Source organism: Rhineura floridana, chromosome 8 (genome assembly GCF_030035675.1).
Source record: "Rhineura floridana isolate rRhiFlo1 chromosome 8, rRhiFlo1.hap2, whole genome shotgun sequence".
Taxonomy (NCBI): Eukaryota; Metazoa; Chordata; class Lepidosauria; order Squamata; family Rhineuridae; genus Rhineura; species Rhineura floridana.
The window spans coordinates 111,998,201-112,010,830 of NC_084487.1; the positions used below are offsets into that span (position 1 = coordinate 111,998,201).

General features: G+C 42.8%; 1 protein-coding gene across 2 annotated transcripts in view; it reads left to right on the forward strand.

Moving 5' to 3' along the window:
- Positions 1-12,630, forward strand: part of FBXL13 (F-box and leucine rich repeat protein 13) — a 177,871-nt gene that overhangs the window by 19,924 nt on the left and 145,317 nt on the right. For both annotated transcript variants that reach the window (XM_061582083.1, XM_061582084.1), the window contains 2 exons: positions 3,050-3,117; positions 5,167-5,321. In XM_061582083.1, the coding sequence (XP_061438067.1) occupies positions 3,050-3,117; positions 5,167-5,321 (223 nt within the window). The remainder of the gene's footprint in view (positions 1-3,049; positions 3,118-5,166; positions 5,322-12,630) is intronic.

The following is a 12,630-nucleotide window of genomic DNA, read 5'->3' on the forward strand; positions in this document are numbered from 1 at the left end:
CTGTTATGCCATTCTGTTAATCTTGTGGATAAAATATATATATACTACTACCCTCTCTGTGTGTGCGCTTATTTTTAATGTTGTTTTAGGCTACTTAGATGTGCAGCAGCCAAGGCCAGCACCTTGTAGGCATTTTTTTAAAAAAGTAACTAAAATGTAATAGTAGCAATTACTTTTGAGTAAAAGTAAAGTAATCAGTTACTTTCAGAGCAACTGCAATTGTAACGGTAATTACTACTTTTGGGGGGCCATGTAACTGTAACTATAATTTATTACTTTTTAAAAGTAATCTTCCAAGCTCTGCCCATTATAGAGGGATCCAGGGACGGCTTTTTCAACAAAGGTCTTACAACTGCCTCTTTTAGGCACATTGGAATTCTGCCTTGTTGTAAAGAGGCATTTACCACTCCCCTCACCCAGTCGGCCAGTCCCCCTCTGGCACTCTTAATGAGCCAGGAAGGGGAAGGGTCTAGCAAACATGTGGTGGCTCTCGCCTCTCCAAGGATCTTGTCCACATCCTCGGGCTGTACAAATTGAAAAGAATCCATTGTTATTGGACAAGCAGGAGCCAAAGTTACATCCCTTGAGACTGTCAATTTTAGCGTCCGAACCTGAGTGACTTTATCTGCAAAGTGCCGTGCAAATTCTTGACAGTGGGCTGTTGAGTGGTCTATATTACCCTCTCGGGGGCCTGAATGTAAAAGACCCCTGACCACTCGAAACAGCTCCGCTGGACGGCTCCTGGCAGACGCAATGGTGGCAGAAAAGAAAAGTTTCTTCTTTACCCGCACTGCCATGGAGTAGGCCTTCAAATAGGCTCTAGCCTGTGTTCGGTCAGACTCATTCCGAGTCTTCTGCCAACGTTGCTCTAGTCCCCGTCTTATTCGTTTCATCACCGCCAGCTCCCTGGTAAACCAAGTGTCATGCCAGCTTGCCAGCCTTACCCTGGCCTGCAGTTTAAATGGCTAACTCCCAAAGCCTTATGGGGAATTCTTTCCCTTGATGTCCTCCTTGTTAGCTTGCTAGCAGGCAGTTAAATCTTTGATGTTCTTTCATCACTGTGACTTGGTAATTTTTATAATACAGCTGTACCAGCTTACAGTAATTTTGCACCTTCTTATCAGTGGAAGGGGCCTGGTTCCCTCAAGGCCGTAAAACTCCTTGCTTTGTTATGGGAAACCAAGAGGAGGCGCCAGGTGCTGTGGGAACATCGTTTTTTCATCCCTTTGATGAAAATGTTAATTGGTTAATTGTCTCCGGCTGGGAGGGAATTTTCCTCCATAAGAGGAGGCTCAGAACTCTGGGTTTGTGTCCCACTTCAGAGCACCACCTTGCCTATGGTGATGGTCTGTTGTGGCTCCATTTACATCTTGACTTGTGTTAGGTAGAAAACCCTGAGCCTAAACATCTTTTGCTGAAACTGAACCAAAGTTGCAAAGCATGCTGGAACACCAACGGGAGGGGGAAAGCAAATACTCTAAATATCGTTTCTGTCCATGGGAATCTGGCCTCAGAGGTGCCTGTTAGTTGACAACAATGTTTTCAGAAGATAATAAACTGAAGCTGTCCTTGAGTGTTTTATTCTCACAACACTTGATGTGTATTTACTCCCATGTATCTTCCTTTATAATTAAGGCTTTGTATTTCTTCACAAATTCCTTCTATATACTCCTTCGGAGGTTTAGTAACAAAACCTCGTAGTTTCATTAATTTGCGGGCTTCTCAGGGCCATATGTGTTTTCTTGTATATATGTTCCCATGTTTATGACCACTAGAAGTGTCAGTTACCCTCCTCATCCCTATTCTTATCTCACAATGTATTACTCAAGGGCTACAGAGATTCAAGGGAGGAACGTCCTGGCTTTTGAATTGTAGCAAAGATCTGTTCTTTGTCTCTGACGTTGTCAATAATGTTACGTTACATTTTGTTTATTGCTCTTTTACTCCTGAAACCTATATATTGATTCTGCTTACAATAAAGGGGGCCTTCACTCTTGCCTGGCTGGTGTGCCTGTGTAGGACTGAGGTCGCTTTTGATCAAGAGCTGTGTGTGTGTGTCTTACTTGATATCTGGCAGAAAGCGCAGGGGCCCATCTGGCTCTCCTCCGCCCGCACTTACACCTGGGGTATTGAGGTGAGCTTTACACTGCTTTGCAGGTGCTACAAGTCACCCTAACACTTGCAACTCCCTGAGGGGGAGAAGGCTATTCATTGAGGGATCCTATGCTCTTGTAAGTATAGCTAGGCAAACAGCTTTGTTATTTTGATTTGTGCCAAGAAACTTTCCTTTAACTTTTCTACTAAATACTTTGCCCGTTTGGGTGTATGGTTTTAGGATTCAATTTGCTGCTACAAATTATTTGTGTGTACCTTTTTGCTTTTTGTAAACTTTTTATGCTTTTCTTATTTTCTTTTTAATAAACTTTAGTTACTTTAAACCAACGTGTGTTTATTCCAGAGAAAGGGGTCAGTTCCTAAATTCAGTCCTTGCCATTTGACCACAACTACCGTGTAACAGAGAAACGTTTTTACCTAGGACTTCAGAAGGGGCCAGGAGTGTATCTAGACTCTGGTCCTGAGAGGCTCAGGTGTTTAAGTGGGCTCTGGGGTTCCCTTCGCCCCAGAGTAGCTAACCAGTTGAAGGGTGGTGGCAGTACTACCTTGCAGGGTTGGTGTTGACGTGCACAACCTTGGCAAACCAGGATTTGCTGGGATCAATTGCCCAAGGCTGGGGATTGACTCCTAGGACAGTGAGAGCAGACGGGGAGGGGCTCCCCGCTTTCACTACACCAAGGAGCTGGTTTTGCTCCACTCCTTGCATCAATGTGCATCAATTTCATTGTTGTTTGACTGATTCCATTGAGTCAGAATATCATAACTGATAATGGAAGTGAAGTTATAGTTCACAGGAGAAAAAAAATCTGGTGTTAAGTCTCTTCATGCAACTCTTAAAAGTACAATTAAATGTTACAATGAATTATTTATTTGTAATTAACTATGCATATGGCCCCAATTTTGATGCAGTTTCATTTGTGCAATTATATTTTAGATGACTACAGAGTTATGTGATAAAGCCTGGGACCTTTATAGCACTAAAATAAAGAGAATGTGCTTTGAGTAAGTGTTTATTTATTTATTTATTTATTTAATTTATATCCCACCCTTCCTCCCAGCAGGAGCCCAGGGCAGTGCTATTTGGTTAACTGTAGCACATAAAAACATTACAGTACTTGAAATAGGAGCGATTTACTGTGCCTTATGCCATGCTGTAGTGACAGAATTAAAGTTCAGTTCTATGAGCACTTGCACTGATGTAACAAGCACAGGCATGAAGATAATGATATACGCTGAAGAACACAGTCTGTGTCTTTGTACCCAGACTGAAGCCCACACCCAGTCCTCATGCTGGCACAATGACCATTATTGAGACTACACCCTTTACATATTAGGCTGTTATAATAGAGTTAGTTCAATTCAATATATTATTATGCATGCATATTGTGTGGAAATTAGGCTGCATTTTCATTGGTGATCCTACTGTGGGCCATGTGTGGTGTGGCAAATCAAGTACTGGGGTTGAGCAAATCAAGTACTGGGGCACCAGCCTGCCATAGGCTCTTGGGCACCAGCCTGACATGGGCCCCTACCTCCTGCCTGCGCATATGCGCATGCACATTTGCACTTAAATATGCCTGGTCATGCCTTGCATTGCCATCTTGCCCACATGCAGCATGCTGATATGGTGATGCAAGAGGTGGCATGACCAGGCTTATTTAAACGCACACTAGTGATGTCTTCTGGGAGAGTGGAGCTCCCGCTCCATGATCCATGCCACTGTCTGGTCACTGGTGGGGATTGTGGAGCAGGAGCTCCATCCTCCCAGCCACAGGGCCCTTGGCCAGTGCCTGACCTGTCCACCTGTTAGCCCTGGGCCTGGGGTTGGGTATGGAAAATACGGGTTCAAACATGAAGCTTACTGGGTGGCTTTGGGCATGTCATCTCAGACTAATTTACTTCAATGAGTTGTTATGAGGCTAAAATGCCACAATTTCTTGGAGGAAGGGGAGGATACAAATCGAATAAACCATGAACTGTAATGGAACTTATTCTTGGTATTTTAGAAGAGGTTAGGAAGAGCTCTGGAGGGTATATTGAGTAAAAAAAAATGGAAGAACATTTAGAATACATGTTTCCATGTACAATTCATTTTCTTGATTATTCTTTTTTTCTGAGGATTATATAATGTCCAGCTAAAGCTTATGTTCTTAGTCAGTATGGTACACCAGGTGTTTACAATAGCTGCTTTTTATATTCAAATAAATTAAATTTTACTTCCCTTCATGGGTGTTTTGAAAAATCAAGTGTTCTTCTATAATATTTATTCTATTCAGTCAAAGAAAGAACAGTTTAGTATTTAATAAATGTGCTACAAGTTATTAACAATGCATTTTTGACTAACAGAGAAATCCAAGTTATGGAAAGCCAGTGGGAGGGAGGGAAGTGGCATCAAAGGAGCTGGCAGGAAGCTTCATGGCATCCACTTGCCTTTCAGGAGCTGCTGGGCTGGATGAATGCCGGCTCAGTCAGGAGCTGCACAAGGGGACTGGGAGGTAAAAGCGGGCTCCAATGAATACTCCTACCAGGGAGTAAGCACTCCCCATTGACCCCCATTGCAATTATTCACCTACACCAACCTTTCTGCCAATGGAAACTTTGGTCAGTTCAGAACCCATGGGTGCGCTCTGAAGGGGAGCTGGATATAGCGGAGGTCCTCTCCCCTTGGCTCCACCTCTGCCATACCCCTGGAATACCCCTTTTTCATCCTTCTGCCATCTTCCTCTGGCTCTCCATCCACTGGGCTGGGCTTCCCCGGCAGACCCCTGGCTGAGCCATCAGGATCCCAATGGTGCTGTGGCTCAGCCTGGGCAAGGAGCATTTTGTGAAAGATAATAGTCACATACTGGCTAGTCATGATATTGTAAGATAAAGTGGCAGAAAGAAAAATACATCTTCTTGGCAAAGTAATAAATGCATTTTATTTGAAAGAATACATATATTGATGAATAGCTTTTCCATATACTTCCTATGAAATTATTTCCCCCCATTTTCTTTCATTCTGGTAAAAACTTCATTAATATATTGTTTTTTGTGGTTTAATAATTGCAGTGCCTGGATAGAGTATTGTTCTATGAAGAAAATTGCTAGGGAACTCCTACAGAAAAAGTTGTCTTTTGCAAGACACTTCCATGAAAACAAAATATTAAAATTAATATTAAACAAGTGGAAGACTTGGGTGCAGCTTCGCAAAAAACAACATGAACGTAAGTCTTTTTATTGCTGACATGGCCAATTTGGTAACAGGCGCTGCTTGGATGTCTTAAAGAGTACCATTAAACATTTGCAAAATGTGAGACCATTTTGACATTGGAATTTGTCCCTCTATAGCTGGTTTTATTTGCTCAAGTCCCTACACTAGAAGGTCCCAAAATCATTGACCTACGCTCAACATCAAACCAAGACTGAAGATGGGACTTGTATCAAGCAACATTGTCAGTTTTTTATATTAGACAGTGTTTGATCTTTGCTAAAGCACTTAATTTTTGAACTTAACTAATAGCTGTTCAGAGCTCAGTCTGATGGAGTTTAGTGGCTGTATTTGAATGTAGTGCTAAACTATAATTTAGGACTAAATGAACAATCATAGCGTTTTCCTGGGCTTGTGTTCTCCCCTCTTGTCCTCGTGCACTGCTGGAAGGAGGAATTTGGAAGTTTTTTCCAGGGGCGTCACTACCGGGGTGCGGAGGGTGCGGCCCGCACCCAGGTGTCACCATGAGGGGGGTGACACCCAGAGCCACCCCACGCCATTGCCCGGCAAGGCTGCTCCAACTCCTCCTCGGAGGTGGGCAGGCGGGCGAGACTGGGAGCAGCGTCTGCGGGGCGAGGGAGGCGTGCTGGCATTCCCAGGCCTTCTCCGGCTGGGGGCCCCTCCGATGCGTGCCCTCCCAGGGGCATGGACGGGGTGGCTGGCCTCAAGTGCCCGCGTGCATGCACTCAAGCCCGGTCACCTCATCCATGCCCCTGGGAGGGTGCGCACCTGAGGTCCGCACCCCCCCGCACTCCTGCTAGTGACGCCGCTGGTTTTTTCTTTTGCTTTATTGTGCTTATTTTTTGTCTAAACCAACAAACCATGGTTTACGCTAACTATGGTTAGTTTCAATAAGCCAGCTTTGAAAGTGATTTGTTTCAAAACAAACAATAGCTAGTGTTCACCACAGTTTGCCAGTTTAGTAAAATTAGAAGCTACAGTTAAGTAAAAGTAAAACCTTCCAAACTTCTCCTCCCTGCTACATTGTAGGAGATAATGGGAGGGTTGATTATGTAAAGCTGGAAGAGGCTAGGTTTGCTCATGTAGTAGTAAACCATGGTTTAAATTTATGTCTGAACATGGCCATTGTGTTTTATCCTGATTTGCCTATCTATGAATGGAGGGTTTTCTATTTGCACAGGGAACCAGAATCTGGTGAAAGATCCCTGCAATGGAAAGAGTATGTCTATGTGGCAATTTTCACAGATTCCCTCTTCCCTCTGCAGCCCCTGGCACCATGTCCTATGCTGTTCAGGAGATTCCCCTAACCTTCCTGAGCAGCTTTTCAGGGAATTGCAGGAAGAAAAAGGAATTGACAAAAATGACCATTTTCTCTCCCCTTCCTCTAGTGAGAGCAGAACTCCACTGAGCACAAGCCAGATCCAACCTATTATCTTTACTTTTAAAAGGCAAAATGACATACTGAGTTTCTTAACAGAAAAAGAATATGCTTCTTTAAAAAACACAAGTGCTTGGTTTAGTGAGCAACATGACAAATTTATTTGTATGCCCCATTACTTTATGGGTCTGTTTTAAATATCAACATTAGAATTTGTTTAATGGTTATCTGTTGAACTAAACATGGCTCATATATATATATATATATGAGTCTTATTGAGTTATCTGTATAAATACTCAGTTGTTAAGAGTTTTTATGAGCCCCCAAACAAGCTAAGGGTCTTTGTTTAAATCAAGAGCCTGATTATAGTCAGTTTGTTTATTCTATTGAATCTAATGCATAAATAAATATACTTAAATTTGCAGTTTGATCCTCCTGCCCCCCCATGCAAAATAGTTATCCAGATATGCCTGTTGACTAAAATAAGAAATCTTAACAAACTATTATTTATTTATTCATTTCTTCAAGTTATTTATCATTCACTTTTCAAGGCTAGGCTCTCACAAAGTAATATACAGAGAGAAATAAAATCTGTAGAACCTCAGGCAGAATATGAAGCTCTGAGTGGATACAGACAAATAAGCACATAAGATATATTGAATTAGATCACCAAAATAAGTTTTTAAGGCCTTATTGAATGCCAGAATTAAAGAGAACAAATGAATGTTAACTGGAATAAAGTTCCACAACTGTGGGGCCACTGCCAAGAAGACCCTGTCTTGGGTGCTCACCAATCTAATTGATTTCACTGGCAAGCACACAAGTAGAACCTCAAGATGCAGATCTTAGATTACAGGCAGGGTTTCCAGCCCCAAACCACCGAGAGCCGTAAAGGTTAGTACCAGCACTTTCAACTGAGCTTGGAAATGCACTGACAGCTAGTGCCCCTGGAGCAAAAGTGGCATCACATGTTCAGATCTTCTGGCCTCCATTAGCATTCTTGCAGCATTTTGCACCAATTGAAGTTGCCAAGCTGTCTTAAGAGGTAGCTCTACATAATGTGTATTGCAGTAGTTTGGAGGTAACTAGAGCATGGATGACCAAGGCAGGTCCTGCCACTACAGCCAGGACCACAGATGGCATATAAGTATGAGCTGGGTGAATGCATGTCTGGCCACTCCTGCTACTTACTTATATGTGTATTCTGCTATCCATTCTGATTGAAGACCAGAATATAGTCTTTATTTGGATGGTTGGACAAGTTCAGGCTATGCTCTGTGTACTCACTTGAGAGCAAGTCCCATTGAACTCAGTAGGACTTCTGAATTGACATGCATAGGACTGCACCTTAACCACTACACCACACTGGCTCTCCAGAATGGTGTTACATCTTTTTAAATTGTAGTGTTTTTTTCTATTTGAAAATGGCATTTTCTATACATTATAGCAGTTGTATTAGTCACATGGTTGTTACTATTGTGTTGCCATATGCTCCCCTCTGTTATTTTTAGAAGGTGCCAGTGCCATCTGGGTTGTATTAACTTGCTGCCCAGGCCTTGAGTTTATCTCCTTCCCCTGAGGCTTAAAATAGCAGGTTGGGCTAGCCTTTTGTTTTCCCATATCCCTGGCAGCATACCCCATCTGGAGAGGTAGTTTTTAGTTTTTGTATCTGATCGTCCGCTATGTTTTCTGGGGAAAATTTTGCAGTCAGGCCAAGGAGTTCCCATTTTATGCCGTCTTACAAGCAGTCAAGCTCTGCCCTCCAAAACCTGTATTTTCTTTGTTGTAACCCTCACTGGGACTTCATGGTGGGTAATCTTATAACTTAATAAATTTCTTCCTGTGTTTTTAAAATTAATTTTTAAAATAAAGAAATATTTACAATAGAGAAAAATCAACACACCATTATATGTTGTCTCAGAATTTGTTAGTTGCAGTATATGGTAATAAATCTGTAATTCTGATTTTTAAAATAACTTTTAAAGAAATAACCATGCAATCCTATACATGCCCACTCAGAAGTGAGCTCAATTGTGTTCAGTAGGGACTCTCAAGTTAAGTGTATATAAGTATAGTAATCAATGCTACATCCCAAATCTTCCTAAACCATTGTTTGTGATGGTGCTTCCCCCCACTCCCTAATGTCAATGTAAATCTTTGGCAGCAGTCAATAAGACTAGCATCAGGTCTAAATCTACTATATCAGGTGGGGAACCTTTGATGTAGCAGGGATTCCAAACCTTCTTGCCCTGAAGTTCACAAAGTCTTTACCAACCAGCTGGCTGTCTGGCACCTGAGAAGAATGGGTGACTTCAACTACCCGGACATAGACTGGCTGCATATGTGTTCCAGTCATGACAAAGAAGTCATGACAAAGAAGCAAAGTTTCTAGATATTCTAAATGACTATTCCCTAGACCAGTTGGTCATGGAACCGACCAGAGGGATGGCAACCCTGGACTTAATCCTCAGTGGGGACCGGGACCTGATGCGAGATGTAAGTGTTGTTGAACCGATTGGGAGCAGTGACCACAGTGCTATTAAATTAAACATACATGTAACTGGCCAATTGCCAAGAAAATCCAACACGGTCACATTTGACTTCAAAAGAGGAAACTTCACAAAAATGAGGGGATTGGTAAAAAGAAAGCTGAAAAACAAAGTCCAGAGGGTCACATCACTCGAAAATGCTTGGAAGTTGTTTAAAAACACTATATTAGAAGCTCAACTGGAGTGCATACCGCAGATCAGAAAAGGTACCGCCAGGGCCAAGAAGATGCCAGCATGGTTAACGAGCAAAGTCAAGGAAGCTCTTAGAGGCAAAAAGTCTTCCTTCAGAAAATGGAAGTCTTGTCCGAATGAAGAAAATAAAAAAGAACACAAACTCTGGCAAAAGAAATGCAAGAAGACAATAAGGGATGCTAAAAAAGAATTTGAGGAGCACATTGCTAAGAACATAAAAACCAACGACAAAAAATTCTATAAATACATTCAAAGCAGGAGACCATCTAGGGAGACAATTGGACCCTTGGATGATAAGGGAGTCAAAGGTGTCCTAAAGAACGATAAGGAGATTGCAGAGAAGCTAAATGAATTCTTTGCATCTGTCTTCACAGTGGAAGATATAGGGCAGATCCCTGAACCTGAACTAACATTTGCAGGAAGGGATTCTGAGGAACTGAGACAAATAGTGGTAACGAGAGAGGAAGTTCTAAGCTTAATGGACAATATAAAAACTGACAAATCACCGGGCCCGGATGGCATCCACCCGAGAGTTCTCAAAGAACTCAAAGGTGAAATTGCTGATCTGCTAACTAAAATATGTAACTTGTCCCTTGGGTCCTCCTCCGTGCCTGAGGACTGGAAAGTGGCAAATGTAACGCCAATCTTCAAAAAGGGATCCAGAGGGGATCCCGGAAATTACAGGCCAGTTAGCTTAACTTCTGTCCCTGGAAAACTGGTAGAAAGTATTATTAAAGCTAGATTAACTAAGCACATAGAAGAACAAGCCTTGCTGAAGCAGAGCCAGCATGGCTTCTGCAAGGGAAAGTCCTGTCTCAGTAACCTATTAGAATTCTTTGAGAGTGTCAACAAGCATATAGATAGAGGTGATCCAGTGGACATAGTGTACTTAGACTTTCAAAAAGCGTTTGACAAGGTACCTCACCAAAGGCTTCTGAGGAAGCTTAGCAGTCATGGAATAAGAGGAGAGGTCCTCTTGTGGATAAGGAATTGGTTAAGAAGCAGAAAGCAGAGAGTAGGAATCAACGGACAGTTCTCCCAATGGAGGGCTGTAGAAAGTGGAGTCCCTCAAGGATCGGTATTGGGACCTGTACTTTTCAACTTGTTCATTAATGACCTAGAATTAGGAGTGAGCAGTGAAGTGGCCAAGTTTGTTGACGACACTAAATTGTTCAGGGTTGTTAAAACAAAAAGGGATTGCAAAGAGCTCCAAAAAGACCTCTCCAAACTGAGTGAATGGGCGGAAAAATGGCAAATGCAATTCAATATAAACAAGTGTAAAATTATGCATATTGGAGCAAAAAAATCTGAATTTCACATATACGCTCATGGGGTCTGAACTGGCGGTGACCAACCAGGAGAGAGACCTCGGGGTTGTAGTGGACAGCACGATGAAAATGTCGACCCAGTGTGCGGCAGCTGTGAAAAAGGCAAATTCCATGCTAGGGATAATTAGGAAAGGTATTGAAAATAAAACAGCCGATATCATAATGCCGTTGTATAAATCTATGGTGCGGCTGCATTTGGAATACTGTGTACAGTTCTGGTCGCCTCATCTCAAAAAGGATATTATAGAGTTGGAAAAGGTTCAGAAGAGGGTAACCATGATGATCAAGGGGATGGAGCAACTCCCTTATGAGGAAAAGTTGCAGCATTTGGGGCTTTTTAGTTTAGAGAAAAGGCGGGTCAGAGGAGACATGATAGAAGTGTATAAAATTATGCATGGCATTGAGAAAGTGGATAGAGAAAAGTTCTTCTCCCTCTCTCATAATACTAGAACTCATGGACATTCAAAGAAGCTGAATGTTGGAAGATTCAGGACAGACAAAAGGAAGTACTTCTTTACTCAGCGCATAGTTAGACTATGGAATTTGCTCCCACAAGATGCAGTAATGGCCACCAGCTTGGATGGCTTTAAAAGAAGATTAGACAAATTCATGGAGGACAGGGCTATCAATGGCTACTAGCCATGATGGCTGTGCTCTGCCACCCTAGTCAGAGGCAGCATGCTTCTGAAAACCAGTTGCCGGAAGCCTCAGGAGGGGAGAGTGTTCTTGCACTCGGGTCCTGCTTGCGGGCTTCCCCCAGGCACCTGGTTGGCCACTGTAAGAACAGGATGCTGGACTAGATGGGCCACTGGCCTGATCCAGCAGGCTCTTCTTATGTTCTTATGTTCTTAAGCATTGTGCAAGAGATTTTGACATGTAGAGAGTACAACCCACCTGTCAATCATATTATGACATAATGATGCCAGGTGATTGACAGGTGGTTTGCCTCTCCCATCTATCAAAATTAGTCTGCAGGTGTGGCGACAGATAACAATCTGGCCCACTGGGTCAAAAAGTATCCATCCCCTGTACTTTGTCAATATCATTTTCAACATAGCAAAACAAGGGCCTAAAACAGTGGTGGTGAGCTGCTGGCAAGAACAACACTGAGACTCTGTAGAGTTGAATGGAGGTCCAAGCCTCAGCACCATTTTTAATAAGGCTGCAATATCAGGGAGAGTCTTTACAGTGACTGCAGCCACATCTCCATGTTGTTTGTGTGGCCACTTTTCCCTTCCAGAGTACTTTATACTCTTTATTTGAAGAGGCAGTTTTCATCCCCATCTGGGTGCTGGGCTGGGTGGAAGGGTTTAAACCTAGTGCCATAAGGGGAATACAAACCACTGCCTCCTAATTTATTAGATTGTTCATCTGATTGGGGAGGGTAATCTTCAGAGTTTGGAGAAGTTACTTTTTTGAACTACAACTCCCATCAGCCCAATCCAGTGGCCATGCTGGCTGGGGCTGATGGGAGTTGTAGTTCAAAAAAGTAACTTTTCCAAGCTCTGGTAATCTTCATCTCAGTCAGGGTGGTCTCAGCATAGGGGTATAAACCTTTCCATTTAGACCAGCATGGGGATGAAAATTGCCCCCACTCATCAGATCAATCATCTGAAGAGCAGAAGGCACTAAACTTCTTTAGCTGATCTGCATGGATCAGCTGAGAAGGGGTGCTGTGTGGTTGTGTGTGTGTATGTTCTGTAAGTGTGCATGTGTATCCTGTGTGTATGAGGTGTGCCTACAAAAATATGCAATGTGCATATGGAGTTCAGAGTGGCCATATCCATTGCTGGCATGTGGACCCTGGAGGGTTGGCCAAGGATGAATGGAGCCCTGAGGCCAAAAGGTTGGCCACCT